Here is an 18140-nt window from a genome sequence, read left to right on the forward strand (position 1 = left end):
TGTCCAATGGCGTTGTTCAAAACTGATTTAATCCAGACTGATTTCGACAACAAATTCTTTTGTCAGCAATAACATTGCAACTCGTACACAAGGCATTGTATTGGCAAGGCTAATACATATTTAAATGTATACAGTCACCTGTAATCTAAATATGTCCAGATATGGTCAAAGGGGCGTTCCTTGATATTCAAAATGCCCATGTGAGGGCACTGTTTTTTAAAAGCAGCCACCCACTTAAAATCTGTGATTGGTTAGATTTTCTGTTTTCATGGTAACTGTGGCAAAATTGGAACAGGTGGCAGTATACCTTTAAGCAGATTCTGGTATGATATAATGAGTGTTATATCATACCAGAATACTGAGGGCACAAATACAGCAATCTGATTGGTCAAGATGTGAAAATAACCTCGCTATATTTCTGGTATAATAAGGTTGGAAAATGAGTGAGCTCTCAACTAGTGAAACACTGCCTTTTTCGCATTTCATGCCAGCTTATATATTCACGTCAGCAACAACAGGTATACCACTCAGTTTTGACCAGTTCATGCCATATATGCACTTGCTATTGCTCAGCATGTATGTCATAAACTGGTCAACACTACATGGTATACCATTGCTGGGTGTGGTTTATAGCTTAACTATTTCCAGATGAATATCTGGAGACGAGTCATTATCAGTGGAGAATATCAAATTCCTTAGATTGTGCATATTTATACACAAAAGGAAAGACCATATTTTCTTTCTGAAAATGTTCCCTGGGCTCCTATAATTGCTTAAACTTGTGACAAAATCGTATATTCTGACAAATGTGAAAAAGATTCCTTCAATATCTGATTACGCAAACTACAATGCCAAATTGCCAATAAGTCTAATCTTAATTATAAGAATAGTTCTGTGGAGAAATTGTCTAAATGGTTTTCTCAAAAGTTGTACTGGCATTCTGAAAACAGCTGATCAGCCAATTCAGGATGTCTCCCCAGAATAACACTGACAAAGGATTATAATATAAGTTTCTAAAACAGACCAGGTGAAAGTTCCTATTCCCAAAATGGCTGTAGAAAATCTTGAGGGAATTTCATAAACTGTCAAGGACAGATATTTGGACAAACAAATTTTTACAATTCTTAGTTGGCCTGCTGGTGTGCTCTCATTTTGAAGCCTGTGAAGCTACTGAAGATGTCACAATCTTTTTTTGTTTTTTTTTAAAATCAAAACTACTTTTTACTCAATAGATTGAACCAGTTACCCAAAATTAGTTTTATTGATGATCATGGAAGCAAGAGGTTTCCCTTGGAAAAATGTAAGAAAAAGTGTGTATCTTTGTGTTTGAGGCATTGATTATCTTCATAAACAGACAATCTTTGCCAGACCTTGGACAGGGTGTCTACACTGTATTTCTCATTAGCCCCCTACAGCTTTGTTTTCAACAAGTTGTACTACTCTAACTCTCCCAGTCTTTGGATTGGCAATCAGTAAAAGCATTTTTAGATGACCACTGGGACATTCATTTGAAATTTCAGCCTGGGTATCTTTCCTCATGTTTTTCTAGTTTTTTGTTACAATTATGGTTATATTCCCTTGACCTTTTGTTTCTGGTTCTTACCGCATCAAGTAATCAAAGCATGACAAAAATGACTTTGGACCAAACCACTGTATGAATGGAACAAACTATTTTATGTCAGAGTAATTGCCCTCTTTGTGAAGTGGAAAGTTTAAAGATACAAAACTCCCACGAATCAAGTATGTAGGTGTGAACGAGTCCAAAATTTTTAGTTTTCACCAGTAAACAACACTGACTCTTTTAACCTTCCTTGCAACTAGTAGTATTTGAAATCTTACACTGAAAAAAAAAGCAAAATTTAGATAGATCCAATTCCATAAAAAAGAGCATTTCCTTTGTCAAAGCAGAGTCCCCAAAGAAATGGGAAAACTTGATGGATGTCATCTGTTACTTGTCACCATCTACACCAACAATTACATCTCTGCGTGATGCGTTTTACAATTTTGGTTTGTGAGAACTGTTAAAGTCAAGAGCTTTCATGTACATTTTAATCATCATCGTAATATTTTTATTGCGATGTCCGACTACAATTTCATTGTCAGTGCATTTTAACTTGCAAGTCACTGTTTTCTATGCAACTTCATAACATGACAAGATGCGTTCATAACATGGATTTATGGAAATAAATACAATACCACATGCGTGACTTGGTGGTAAATCTAAATAAAACTTTATTGGCCGAGGCAAACGTTGCATGCAGTATTCCACGCTCATTATTTAAAAATCTCACAGAGAAGTATTTCAAGAATTTATAAAATTCATAACACCATGAACATGCCTTGACTTTTATATGGTCCAAAATGGACATGATGGATTTTTTATTAATTTGAATGTCTGAGAAGTAAAATTTAGAGACTAGCTTCTCAGGGTAACGTTGCAGAGAGATTTGAGTAGTTCCTGATGGATGCATTTAATTGTTATCACAGCTTAAATTTCATTAAGATGCTTAAATCCAGTCAATGTATATTATTTACTTCTCATCTTTCTGGTTATATCTTTCCTTCAAGATTTCACATGAAGAAGGACATGATCTTATGACTTTCCATCACAATATTTGTTCCTTATGTCAGTAATTTGACTACTGAAGGCATTCAAAATTTTGATGATAGATTAATGATGTATGTTGAGTGAGAAGATGTCTATTTAAGCGTTTGTTTTCTTTTCCATTGCTGACACAACACAAAGAATGTCACTTGTGAACAGCTTTTACCAAATCATATTGACCTCCACAAATTTCACTATTAAGATGATCAGCTCCAGTAGAAGTTTTGATAAATTTTCCCTCATTTTTGTCAGTATTATATGGTTTCTTGTTCTCCTTCCAAGATCAAGTTGTAATGTGTTGTCAACACAACGTACTGTCCTATATTACTGTTGACAAAAAATTTTAGTTCAACTAGAATTCTTTTTTAATAATGGGATTGCATGGTGACCATGTTGTTTTGTGTTTGGAAGTCTTGAATTCTTCATATTTTGATGTACTTTGGGAGAATTTAAGGAAACATACTTATTTTCCGGAACAAAAGTAATGAGAATATCCTCAAAAATAACAGCTTTTGTTACTTAAACAAAGTCGAAGGATGATAAAAATTTCATGTGAGCAGAAAAGTGGAACAAAGTTAACAATGAAAAGGCAGAAAACGCAAATGATTTAGCAAGTATTCAAGTCTCTGATACAACACATGAGGGGCAAGTTTTTATTTGACTGACATTCTAAACAATTCAGATAAAACCAACATATCAAGTTATCACTACTCACATTAGCTCAAGATAGCTAGTCTCCTTGTTCATATATTCTCCATTCAATAACTTTTACTTTCCTGAAAGTTTGGTCCCATTAATAATATTATTTTTCAACAAGATGAAAACTATCATTGTGACATTGTTTTGGTCTTATACAAGGTATTTGCTGCTGAATTCACTGCAGATATGCATTTCCTAAACTTTTTTATTAAAATGAAATATCATGAGACTTGCATTGAAATCAGCATGCAATGTATCGCAATCTGGTATTCGAAGTCTGGTGTTGGTCTCTGGAACATGAGATAGTCGTAATGATTTAAGTTTCACTCACAGCTATATAATAAACAAACACAGCAGTAAACAGCAGATACCACTTATTTACTCCTTTTTTGACCAAACTGGATTACAGTGAGTGAAACCACATTCCAAGAACCCTATCCACTAACATAATGGTAACCCCTGACCTTTGACCTTGACCTTTCACATATCCCCAACCTTGAAGAGCAGTTTCTCAACAGAGATTGAGACCTGGTCCATCACAAAATGATAAATCCGGTCGAAGAAATCACCAGATAACATCAGGCCAAGCAAGTGTCAGATACACTAGTTGTTATGATGAAATTTCTTCCCAAATATCCATCACACAAAGATTTTTAATCAAACTCTTCATTTTTCAAAGAAATGGAAGGGCTATTCTACAACTTGGAACAGTAATAATAAATTACAGTGAACATAGTTGTAATGGTTGGAATGGCTGTAATTTCTAGCATAGCTAGCCTGTCTTACATACTTCTAATTCCCCAAGTCTGCCGGGGCAAGATCACTCACACGTCTATGGACTCCCTAGCTTGCTCATTCTTAGCTACTTTCTTGGGGATTCTTCTGGTGTAATATCTGATTTCACACAACCATGTATGTGTCATACTGACTGTGTTTTGTAAAAACACTCAAGTAATAATTGATTTTATGAGTCACTGAGCCAGTCCTTCAGAATTACGACACTGGTCAACCTCAAATTCTACTTTTATTTTCCAAACTGATTCTCCTGTTGACTGCACTGATACAGTTTTTGAACATCAACAGGCTCAGAGATGTCACAAAGAAGATGCAACCCAGAGATACAGAGGGATATAAGGATGATAATTCACCGAGTTATGGGGTCAACATCTCTATATTTTTTCACCCAAGTGGTGGTGGTTCTACCCTGGCCAATCCCACTTCTATCTTGCAGCACAAGAGGGGTAGGGTCAGCCCAGATATATAAGCTGACACCGGCAATTCAATGTCACTCCAATGCAACTCTATTATCTACATACGCTGTATCAAGCCACTTCGTATCCACTTTCAACTTTTTGATAAGGACTGCAACTCATCTCTGGTCTTCAAGAGTACAATCTACCGAGGTAATTGCTTCAGTTAACTTTCTGTTTATGTTTTTATTTTTTCATGGTGCATGTTCTCAGCATGAGCACACCAGACCGACCGGCTGAGCATATAAGTTGTCGTATTACCACCTGATCTACACATGACCTTTTGATCAAATTACCTCAGTCTATGGTCCAGTCTTCCCGATCAATCCCCATCTATATATATATATCACAACTTTGCTTTACCTTTGTGTTCAGTGTATCATAAAATATTGCTCATCCTGAGAAGTGAAAGTCGTTTATGTATCAATGATGTGTCACTATTACCAGCACTGGATGATTCAGCTTGCATGACACACCAGCTAATTCATGTCAATACTAAAATCCCTGACAGAGATTGTATACCATTTAGACCCTGGCATCATAACAATCTGATTCACATCATTGCAAAACATTTCTCTTAGCTCAGTCATTCTGACTTTTTCAACATATTTCGACTGTCCACTTCATTTCTATGTCACTCTGTTCTCATAAAAACTATACACACACTATTCTATTTTCAGTTCTCTTTAAAGTTCCTCTTCCTGGTTTCAAAGGTTCACACATCTGAAATCTTATTCAACTTTTTCCTCTATTCATAATTCCTTTCTTCAATAATGAATTAAATCTGTCGCAGTAATTCCCTCCCCTTTGATTTTTTCATTGCACAGCCACACACCATAAAACAGTGATCTATGCATATGAAAACTATTAGCGGTATTTGAAGACAGACACTTATTTACATATTTTGACAGCGTTCGTTGCAGCAGTGTTGACAGGTTTGTGTAAAATCGAACTAATACGGTGTAAACAATCACAGATAGAAACAAAACTCACACTCAAAATAAAAATTAGTCAAAGTCATTGTAACAGTGAATGCAGTAAGATGGCATTCGGCAGAACATGATAAAGAAAACGCTATATACTCTCTATAAGTTTTAAAAACGGCCATAATTTCTCACTTTTATAGCATGATAAACTGCCTAGAGTTCAGTCTTTAATTTCAGCCATAAAAAAGTTGGACACGGATATTTTTAACAACTGATGACATCGCTATGACACGTCATCTTTCATTAATGTCCAACAATATTCTATGTAAAAAAAAGAAAAATTTCACAAAGTCGTTTTTTTATATTTGACTCAGATGCAAAAGATTCCAAACAAACATCTACAGGTCTCTGTTCAAGTTTATACTTTTAAAATTTATAAACTTTGTTTTATTGTGATCCCTCTTCCCAGGCAACAACTTTTTTCTTGAATACTGAAGTCTCTAAATTTTCTTCAAAAGTACATCAAAATAAATTCAGCATTGCCGATGTCTGGTGACCAGTGAAATGTTTGGTGGATATCCCTAGACTGAGAGAGGCCCTCTGTTGGAATTTCCTGCATTGCAAACTGACTGGACTGAAAAAGTACGATGGCAGGTGGCAAACAACTCAACGTCTTTGCACTTTCATTTGCTTCAGAGGGAAACCCACCGACAAAACTGAACTTTTCACCTCTAGGGATATAAAAAATTCTTCTTTGGAAAATTTTGTGGGTTTGTTGCAGACTGTGTGACAGTACAAAACCTGATACTTGTCCGATGGACGTTGAGTTGATGTCTCTCTATAATTCGAGTCTTTTATGAAACTGTGATGTTCCCATTTGGTATGTTGATTATTTGATTATGCATGTACTTAAAAATTCAGTATTCTCCCAAAACAATTATCCAAAAATTAACATTGAAAGAGCCAGACATGTTAAAAAAGGTATGAAAAAAATATTTTTTTCACAATTGGTTCGATGGATTTTAAATAACAGCTTCCTCAGTGCTCCTATACTTCAGGGTAAAGAAACATTGTTGAGGTTGCATTATTTTGAAGTGCAAAACAGCCAAATTTGTTTCAACAAGGAAGATATTTTATGTTTTTATTCACTATCCTTGTTTCCATTCTCTTCCTTTCCCTTGATTTCCTTTCGACTGCATTTCATTATTTTTTTTAAAACTGCCTTGCACCACAAATGAAATAATGTCAGAGCATTTCTATGGAGCTATTGCAATACTGAGTGACTTAGAAACCACAAAGGTATATCATAATATATGTTATGTTATGGTTGTCCAAATATGTAAGTCCAGTGAAAACCAAGTTGGTATGTTTTCAATTTTGTCAGGACAGCCAATCATGTGTTGTGTCATAGATGACATTCAATACGCATTTAATGGCACAGAGATATCTTACCAGTTTACGAGTAGTGTTCATGACAAAATTCGGACATTGCTGCTGCATATATATAATATCAAGAAACTCACGCAATTCTGCTTTCTGATATTGCTTAAAAAATAAACTTGTATCCTGGGTAATATTTCTCGAATCCGATATGAAAATCAGAAACTTTTCTGTGACTGGTCTGTTATAATTTATAACACATGACACCAATGGCTGTAATTGGACAAACCCTCCCTTCCTAATTCACTGCACTTTGAATTTCATTTCAAACTTACGTTCTTAAACAAATGTGACAATATCTGTCTTAAGACAGAATGACTCTCAAGGCAAAGTGTAAGTAAATTCTGATCACATATTGTATAATTCCTGACCATACAACAGTTTGTAGTCACAGTGTAACTTTATGAAAAGAATGTCAGCCATCTTTTGTTTAAGAAAATCAACTGCCCCCCCAACGTTTCTAGCATACAAGTATGATATTTTATTAGTATTTATTACAGGTCACCATTCGGAAACCAAAACTTTCAGATTACCGTACTTTAAACCATGCTTTCAAAAATTGGCTTTGTACGTTTATGCTACATCAATACTGCAACAGTTGATAACTGTGTTGTTTATGAAGTAAACCATTTCGTTGATAACTGTCTTGTTTATGAAGTAAACCATTTCGTTGATAACTGTCTTGTTTATGAAGTAAACCATTTCGTTGATTTAAAACATAAAGGTAAGTTCGCAAAAAAACCCACGATTGATTCAAATAATAAGTTGTCATTTGCCACTTGGAATTTGAATGTTTGTCTATTTTTTACAGGTTGACATTTTGTTAAAAAATGTAGGTAACTCATTTTTTGTCTCTTAAACTTGATGGAAAAGGTCAAGTGTTTTAAAAGTTGAGTAGAAAAAGAAAGTTTAAGACAGCCTCATTAAAAGACATTTTGCCATGACCTTAAACTTTTATGACTGCTAACATATCCATTAAAGGTCATAGGTCAGTCAGTGGACATCAAATGTGAATTATATTCAATTCGCAACATTGGATCTTAAAACTTTTTAAATGAAAATGTATTGCTGTAAAATCCTTTCTGTTTTTTTCTCATTGTTGTCTTGGAAAGAGTCCGGTCAAGCTGGTTTGTTTATAAATCTGCCCCTATTTGAGATCAATTTCTTGATTTTAAGAGTGCTTCATATCCAATTTTAGAAAGCCTATATATTTTTAGAATGAACTTCGAATATCATAATAACATATGAATATGTCTGTCATATGTTATTGTCTTTTTGTTGTGAAAAATATTAAACCTGTGTTCTATCTCAGTTGCATAGTTTATCCTGTATTTTCCATTTGCTCCAAATATATATCTTTCATTTGTTTCTCAGTATTCCAGTTACATAATCCAGCTTGGCTCCATTGCATGATATCTTTAATTCCGGCAACTGTTCTAACTCTACTTCTCATTTGATGAAAAGAAAATTGACAGATCCAGCACAGTTTCAGTCTTTAGTAAGAGTTGAAATTGAATACTTTTTAATTTGTTGAATTCCTATAATGAGTTGACAGTTTGAAAAAACAATAAACCAATGTTTTCAATGCCATTAAAAGTGGTTATGAAGAACTTAAATGAATCTAGAAACATAAAGAAAATTATCCTGAAAGACAACGTTTATATTCAACTATGGCTAATAGTAAAATTTACTCACAATAGTTATATGAGTTTGTTCACAAAGTGTTTATTCTTGTAACTCCGTAGGTTGTGAATTCAAACACGGTAGAAAATTACTGAACTGTTTGCTCAAATCTCTCAGCAACAGATATTATGGTATGAATATCACAACTCTCTTATAAGATGCCTATAGTTAGCTTAAATGCATGTGATAGAAAATCTAGTTACTATCACTCAAAAAGAACGGTAAAAATTTCATTTTCAGATTGACAGAGGGTAATGAACAACAAAATACAGAAGACTTATGAATAACTTACAAAGGCAACTTGATCTCATTTCGTGTTTTCCAGAAACTTCAGAAAATGACTCCTGGAAATCAGAAGGAGCATGGAAGGTCTGTGACTGCCGAGAAAGGAGACCCGTGCGCATGGAAAGTGAGATGCTGTGCTAAAGCTGGTATATCGGAACCAAATCATACGTAGAATGGATTTGGTCCCCTTCAACCAGCTGTTGCATAGTATTAAATGCATCAACTGGGTCAAGACATCACGCCATATGCAGTAGAGCTAATCAGATCTCACTGTCTGATTCTAGAAAACACAGTAGGCAAAAACGCACTCAGATAAAGACACCTTGACAGACAGACTGACAAATACAAATAGAAATGGAGTGACACAGAGACAGACAGACAGAAAGACTGACAGAAACAGACAGGCTGACACAGGTATGGACAGAATGACAGACAGACACTCAGACTGACGTACACAGACTGAAGGACATACAGGCAGATAGAGACAGATAGACAGACAGACAGACAAGGGATGAAGAGTGACAAGAGGATATAAAAACAGGTACATAAACGAACACACACAGATACATAGGGACAATGATTTGGAAGAAGATCAACAGAGATACTTGGCCTGGGAGACGGAAAAATGCAAACGGAGATACTGTGGAATGCATGGAATGGATGTGCATGACAAGATCTATTCTGAAGTAGAGAGTAAGCCCTCACTTTTTATTCTTATTTTGAGTCACAGCTATAATTTACACATTTCTAGCATTTACTGACATATTATCTCATGTTTTGGCCGTGAGACTGGCAGACTTTGAATCAGAATACAATCAAAGTTGAAATCTTTCTGAAGTGTCACAGCACTCGCATGCTCAATGCTGAGACCGGAGCTGCAGTCACCTTATGTATTTTCATAACATACATTCAATTTCAGATGGTATTGAAACCACTACCAATGAACACTGGACTTGTTTATAATCTCGGCAACCAGTCTTGGTTCAAAGATCTCATCTGAATAAGAGATAGAAACTCCATACGTAGAATAATTTTAAATTTCAAACTGTTGAAACTGCATACATTATCCTCTGTTTCATCTTTCCATCAACTATCACTTTCATATATTGTATCAATATCAGTAAGAGCATTGCTCTTTTCCATTTTTTTTTTTGGTGGTGAAATAAAAACCCTTCATTCAAAACAAAAATATTAAGTGTATGCGTCATTCTATGATTACGGTACCGTAACTTTGCAAGTTACCGGTAGCCACCAGCTATGTCAGACATATTTGACAAATACCATCATTTCCTGTCCGCCTTGATATCGCTTCAAGGTATGTCATAATTATACTTTTCTATGTCATGACAGACTGTTGTCTACCCGTTCACATATTTCTGATGATACAACTCTGATTCATTTGCACACAATTTCCTGACAAGGACAAATAACAGAGATCTGACAACAAACACCGCCTATTGCTGGTTGTATTTGTCATTTCAAAATATCAAAATACCAACCCAGATCACTGACTTCAGCTTAGTCATACCATGGGGGAGGGTAAAAAAATTCACTTCCTGTTTTTAATTTCAATAGCCAAGCTATGACTTTTCAAAACAGCAGATAATTGTGTATCATGTGTTATTTGGATGATATGGGTATATGGTATCATGTAGGTTTAACAAACAATGTGTATGTTACAACCACAACGAAACTATACAACCAAAAGTATACAGGTATGTTTTTTCACATGCAAGAAGCATGGATGGTTTAAATTTCCATGGCATATTGTTCTAATTTTACAAAAATTCAACTCAAGTGATAAAAGTTAACAATACTCTGTAAATTTGGAATACATTAAAACTCTTGTGTCTAAGTACCTTTTCCACTTCAGATACTATGAAACTCTTTCAAAGACTGAAATCATATAATTGGTTAGTTTCTGAACAATATTAGCAATTGCCAGAACAACAAGAAAAATTATATCACTTATTAGGATAGATGGTTTTCAGGGTAAGATATTCTGTAAAATAAAAGTCCTAAACACTTTTGTAATATTTCCTACATGGCAGCTTTAAAGCAATTACTTTAAAAATTACAAGGTTGGCAGTCAGCCATATTTTAGTCACCATTTACTGTTACAGTTCCCATATCCTCTGGAATTCATATTTCAGTGAAATGATGATTATTTGGAAATGAATATAGTGAGTGTCATTTGACAAATAAATTGACCTATTTAGTTCTCATGTTATCAACAGAGCTAAATGTGGTATTACTGACTCAGAAAGATACACCTTCACAAATCCTGTACTGTAACTGATTTGAATGATAGACAACTTAAATACAGCAAAAAAACAATGTCTTCAGCAGATATATTCTTCTACAGGTTTGCACATGTACTTCCACACACATTCATATAGAAATGTAACATAGACATATCCCAAAAAACTTCACGTTAACTTACTATTATTCATAACAGGCACAGACGTCCATGAACAACACACATAATTGAACTTCTCAAACATATTTATTTTTTACACACAGCCCTGCTTTTCCTGTTCTATTTTCGTGATCAGGTTGTCACTTCCTATTACTTTCTACAAGAAGTACATTTCAATCCCACTGCACATACTGCTATACCTCTGAAAAAAAACCCCTCCACACATCAACAAAGGTACAAACATATGTACATGTGTACAAGCAAACACCCGCGCATCATGGCATGTACATTCAAACTGGTATAGTCATCAAAGTTTTAAGTTTCAATTGACAGACAAGACTGTCATACATCTGTTTAATGTTCCCCGTGTAAAGTTTGATGAACTAATGATGAGTTCTATCAGCTAAAGCACAGTCCCTGATGGCGTCTTGTAGCACTTTGGACCACGAAAATAATGTGTTTTTAAATTCCTTGACAATAAAAAGGATCAATGAAAAACACAGACTTTTTTGAATAAATATCTCTGCAAGACCCAAGATGAAAACTGAACAAAAACTGTTGAACTACATCCAACTTTTGTGTTTTCATTGATGAGTAACTCTACCAATACACCTCCATGAATCCCTAGGAAAGTTTTTGTCTAGTCAACCAAACCCTAAGTAGAGCTGTTAATACTGCCATTTCTGTCAAATTCATGTAACCTGTTCCGGATTTATAGAGCTATGAATCACTCTACAAGGAGAGCCAGGTCATCTGGTACATTCACTTCATTATATACGGCATTAAATCACATCTTTGAAGGTTATGCTGGATGTCACGGCACCTGCCCTCATGACCATTACACAGCGCCCTCACATGACCAAATTGCATGGCACTTACACTCACGACCTGCACTGAGATTGAGAATCTCTGCTCCAATCTTTGTCACAAAGTTCAAGTCACCGTGATCTATGAATGCTGCCCTCACTGGTATTGTTCATAAATTTGCTGCAATAGCTACTCATCAAAAAGTCCACCAATCAGATCTATTAATGCTGCCCTCAGAGTCAGCAACTGCCAAAAATAAACTTCATCATTGATAAAAGATATACACTTACCTCATTTCCATGGACACAGTCGGGGTGTCTTGGAGTGTGTCATTGATGTACAGGATTCAGTGATGACATCATTAGCAATTCAACTTGTCCATTTTACATGTACAACAGTGAAGACTATTCACACACAAGACTTACATGTGTACATCTTGAGACTGAGTGTATGCACTTCTTATGACAGAAGATGTGCCCATCCACTCTTTAAACTCTCACTGTTCTTGAAATGCAAACTTCACCACAGTAAAGTATGCCAACTTTGAATTCAGGCTTAAAATTGCATAACTGCTATGACAAAAATTTACATCTATACCGTTTTATACTGACAAGGAAGGATGTTGATGAGTTGACAAGGGATTATGGATCCTATAAAGATATTTGCTTCTTCAGGACATTCTAATATACCTCTTTGCAGAAAGGTCTGTTGGAAGACATTACTTTGGATTTACAAGATCTGATGTTTGAAAGATTCTCAATCTGATTCTGAAAAAGTTTTACTGAATGCAATTATCCATTGCACTATGTACGAGAAACTGAATCTGATTCTGATTTGAATGATGTTGAAAGGCAGAAGAGGAAGACTTGGATAACACTTGACCACAGAATTAAAACAGTGAAATTTACAATGGTCAGAGTGTCGATATAAAACAATTGTTCTGCCATCATGAAATATTTGAAAAGTAGACTTGACAACTGTTAATGACTGTATTGAAATATTTGTTGTGCTTTCATTAAATTTCTGAAAACAAATCAAGTAACGCATTACCCAAGCTGAAAGAAAATAACTTCACACAACATTGAATCAAGTACAACTGAGAATCCACACACCATGGTCCGCATGGAGACGCGTCTGTGACAAAGCATTGTGAAGATTTGTACTACCATACTAAGGACTGTTCTCCATGTTGCATTGATCCCTAAAGTTGATGATGGTGATACCATCAGTTTAACCCTTTCAATACTGCATTTTGGTCCAACCCAATTACCTGAATATTTCCTCATCAGTCAGGGTTGAACCATATGCATGTTCATGGGTGTAACAGGGTCACAGACCAACTGTCAGCTTGTATCTCTAGCATAATAAACTAACAGCGTAGTTTACATTCAAAATCATGTAAATTGGTCTAGCCAACCATGGACTTCATGCCTGGCTGTACCAAAATGACATGAAAATTGTTTGGGTCGGGCTGGGTAGGTTGCTCTTACATATCATGTGTATAATATGACTTTAATATCTATAAGACTTCTCTCCCAGTAATTACAATTCAGTATTTATCAAACTCCTTTTCCCAATAATCACCAATATACTTGAATGAAAATACAGCAATTAATGAGATTAGGGGGTTTTGATAAACACTTGGCGAAAAATATTTCCCTATGAATAGTGATGCTCAATAGTACAAATACAGCACATAGTACTGTAGAGATTTGTCCATACCTTGGGTTACCTCGCAATGCAGCATGGTGTAAAGCATTGAAACCATTGTTATTGGCAATACAAATGTCAGCATTGTGTTCCAGAAGAAGTGTCAACATGTCATCTCGCTTCTTGCTGATGGCGTCATGCAATGGTGTATCGCCCTCAGAGTCCTGAAATGGAGAGGATCAAATTGGTTCAGGGTGACCGAGATTTGAGCAATGTGCCTGCAAGCACACCAGAGTTCCCAGAATCAATTTAGAGCATTCCAGAAATTTATCAATTTATTCCTGCGTATGAACCTTACTTTGTACACCTGTTGTACCTTGCCAACAATGGGGGTGCTCAACACCTGAGACTATAGGCAGCAACACAGAAACACAAAATGGACCATGATAAAAACAAAACCATGTTCAGAAACACAGATAGAATTCTATTTATTCTTGTGCACACATTTATCCACACGTATCTGTTTGTACTACAATAGCTTAGCATCTTTAGGGCCATAGAAAACCACAGAAGTCAAAGTGTAACATTTACTCCGGAGAAGGCCCACTGAGATAGGTAAACAGCAAAGGGAAATGTAAACTGTCATTTTTAACGTTCACAAATGGATACTCCACCACTGAGGTTCAGAAATTCAAGTCAATTGGCCATTTCCTATGACCCTGCTTGACCTTACATCCTGGTATTTTAATATGAATCTTCCAGTTGATTGGGGACAGAAATTTATATTTACTTGACCTGGTAAATTATTTTCAAGCAAAGATTTGTATTTTCCCCTTTGTCTAGATGCAAACTGGTGATTTTCGACTACAAAATACCATGATGTAGGGTCATGAAATGGCCCAGTCCAGTCAAAGCAAAACAGTCAATGTGGCTCTTACTTAGAGAATACAAATGAGGAAGTTTATGTTCTATGAACAGGCAATGCATGCCGCATTTACAGCATTCATCAGGTTGGTGGAGTTTGTTTGGATAAGTTAGAAGTGTTTCTACAGAACAACTTGGACATTGATCAAACACTTTGCTCACAAGACAGTTTAGGGTATCCCTTACATAAGCAGTGATAGCATGTTCCATTGTGGATTTCAAAATAATAAACCAAAAAAGGAACAATCACTATCTATTCACTGGATACCTTCATTACTTTAAATTCTGTCTTTTACTCGGTGTGTATATGTGTGTGTATATCTTTCAATTTCCTCCAAAAGATATAGGTCAATTTAACAGCCATACCTGTAAACTTGGATGGCATCCAAGATCAATTAGTGTCTTCACTACGCCGATATGTCCCTTGTTAACACCGATATGCAAAGCGGTTTGACGGCGTTTATTACGTGCATTCAAATCAGAGCCTGCTCGGTGTAGCAGCTCTATGACACCAGCTTCATCACCAAACGCTGCATGATGTACAGCTCGGTCACCGTCTTTGTCCTGAAAGTATAAAACTTGTTTTGTAAAATTTCACCAAACACACAAATCATTGCTTGTGGAAATATTGCTTGTGGAAAAGAACAGGTGTTTTTGATATTTCCATCGGATTTCTATATTTTACAGAGGTAAATAAACAACGGTAATGATGAATATGAAAATATAGCAAAAAAGAACATTGCAGATGTAATTACAATAGCTTTTCAATCTCTGCTGTTGAGTGTTATGCACAGCATTCATCAGGTTGGGTGTATAAACTTTGTTCAAATGCATGTCTTTGTAAGTCAAAGCAATGGTTCTCAGGGCTATGGATGATTAAACCTATTGGTATTGCTGTTTTGATTATTGTATGCAAATTCTCACTATCTATATGCCAATGTTACGCCGTTGAAACACTGTCCATGAATAATATCCCACCCACTGTTTTAGAGATGTTCATTTGAAATAATTATTGTTCAAAGGATTGACAACCTGTTTCAGTAATTTATGGTTTTCAGGAAAGTCTGAATTTTAATTTGATGCCTGCGATTAACAATGACAATTTCGTTTGTCATGGGCATGGTTGCAAAGTCCACATGCTATTTCATCAACTATTCATTTATTATTTTCATCTTTCAATCTTCATACAAGGTGATGTACGTATTCTTGTTGAATTCAGAATCCAATATGGTTTCCATGCAGCCTTTTTGTCACGTGTCCATTCAACAGTCATCCATGCACAGCTACATCATAAACTTTACAAATTTCTTCACATTTAGCACATGGACAAACACAAACACAAAGTATTCCTTATTTTAATTCTCTGATTACTGGCATATCTTACCTCCATTTCTAAATCTACACTATTTCTGATTAATATCTTGACAACATCAATATGGCCATTCTGGCTTGCAGCTTGCAATGCCGTATGGCCAGCAAATATTCCATTCACCTGAAAAAGTGTCAGAAAAAAGATATTTAATTTTCTATTTGCCAGCAGAATGAACAGAAAACGAAACTCAATATTTCTACAAACAAGGAGTTAGACATCATTCTAACACCTGCCTTGATATGGCAACCAGACCCGCTTCATGATTTGAATTATGACATCTGATGTAAGATTGAACACCATTTACAAACTATGGCAGTGAAATAAGAGCTCGTTTCATGACCCCTTTGTGACTTTGTATCCTCAGACTGGTATTTTTGATGGTATGGAGTATTAAAATATCAAGAGTTTGCTATGTAGAGAAAGTATACTGATAATGCTGTACAGAATTCAGTTAATACAGCTGACTCTACAGAGTCTGAAAAGGTTAGAACCTGTAACTTTTGATGAATTTATGTTACGTTTTTAAAATTAACTAGTTTCTTTGTATTCCCCTAGACAGTAGGTGTTTCAAATGATGTCAACACAGCTTCTATACACGTAAAGTGAAATGCTTACATTTGAATTATTATCTGGATAACAATTTATTCATCAACAATAATAATACAGTCTACACACGTACAGGCTGATCGACAAGCTGATGTATCTCAATATGCTTTGGGGACAAAACAAAAAGCTGTAAGGTCATATAGAGATAATGAAAACAGAGAGTTATAAGGCTTTACCCTTTTACCACCACATTTGGAGAAAATGGATCTCTACAGGTGATAAGCTGGTTGAATCTCAATAAGGCGCATGGATTGGAGCATGGCGGAGAGTACTTACATCTGCATCTGGTCGGCTCAAAATCTCTTCAATCTTTGCTGCATCACCATTGGCAGATGCTTTCACTAACTCTTCATTGACGTCACCAGATACATGAGTTTCAAACAATTTCTTCAAAAGAGCTGACAGACGTTCTGACAAAACAAAGAAATTATAACAATTATAAGGACCATTTTGATCATTATCACATAAACATCTACAGTATTTTGGGAGTGGAAAAAGCTGATGATCACTTTCAACAAACTAGAGCGAAATTTGTGTTGCTGTGATATTCACCATGATTTTAACAATCATATAATGCTAGATATTGGTCAATGCTTGTAAGATGCAATTGTTTACCATTCGCTGCATTAGCACTGGATATCTTTCCAGATTTAATATTATTTGTGATAGACATTTGATTAGCAATACCATATTAGACATGAATATTGACTGCAACATACAGTATACACAAACAACAAGGACTGGTTTATGCTAACTCTGAGCTGTGGGGGCGCTGTACACAAGGGTTACACCACAGTTACAGGTGAACATAATTTGAGCTTTCATAGACATTTTACCTGATGAGCTGCCGAGAGCTGTTCCATCAGACGCAACTTTTGTCACAGCGGCTGGATTGTATGTCCAAGACGTTCCACAGACTTCAACTTTCAAGTCATTGTCATGATAGATTTGCTGAACTCTGCCTATCTTTCCCAAAGTCTGCAGAATAAACATCAAAACAAGATATGAAATTGATCTCAAACATACAATGGAGAGGCCAAAGAACAGGTATGGTCCCTGATTCTGATTGCTTCCACTGAAAGTATTGACACTTGGCATTAATAGTGAAATGATAGCTGAGGGAATGCAAAAGTGGCATAACCACAATTCAAAGGTCTTGGCAAAATTCAAATGCTTCAGATTTTGAAATGATTGAAATTTTGAAATGTCAAACTCACAGGGAGCATAGCTTCCGCCCATTCTCCATGTCCACGTTGAAGAACTTTGATTCTTTCCAAATCACTGCAGATTTGTACAAGGTCACCGACTTGAAATGTCGTACTTGATGAGTTGTCACTGGTCATGGTCGATGAACTGCTGTTTGTGCGTACTTTGGTCAACACTGCCGAATTAAACGTCCATCTAAAAATACAAACGGGAATGACAGCAAAACTTGTAAAAACTGTTTATCTGAATTCCAGACTTAGCCATCATC

The 18140-nt window shown here is 35.7% G+C and overlaps 1 protein-coding gene across 1 annotated transcript in view; it reads right to left on the reverse strand.

Moving 5' to 3' along the window:
• LOC139134165 (E3 ubiquitin-protein ligase MIB1-like) overlaps positions 1–18140 on the reverse strand; it is a 150788-nt gene that overhangs the window by 117716 nt on the left and 14932 nt on the right. Inside the window, 6 exon segments of the mRNA XM_070701088.1 lie at positions 13837–13988; positions 15055–15252; positions 16073–16180; positions 16943–17076; positions 17503–17644; positions 17884–18067. Of these exon segments, the coding sequence (XP_070557189.1) occupies positions 13837–13988; positions 15055–15252; positions 16073–16180; positions 16943–17076; positions 17503–17644; positions 17884–18067 (918 nt within the window).

The sequence above is a fragment of the Ptychodera flava genome, chromosome 5 (genome assembly GCF_041260155.1).
Source record: "Ptychodera flava strain L36383 chromosome 5, AS_Pfla_20210202, whole genome shotgun sequence".
Taxonomy (NCBI): domain Eukaryota; kingdom Metazoa; phylum Hemichordata; class Enteropneusta; family Ptychoderidae; genus Ptychodera; species Ptychodera flava.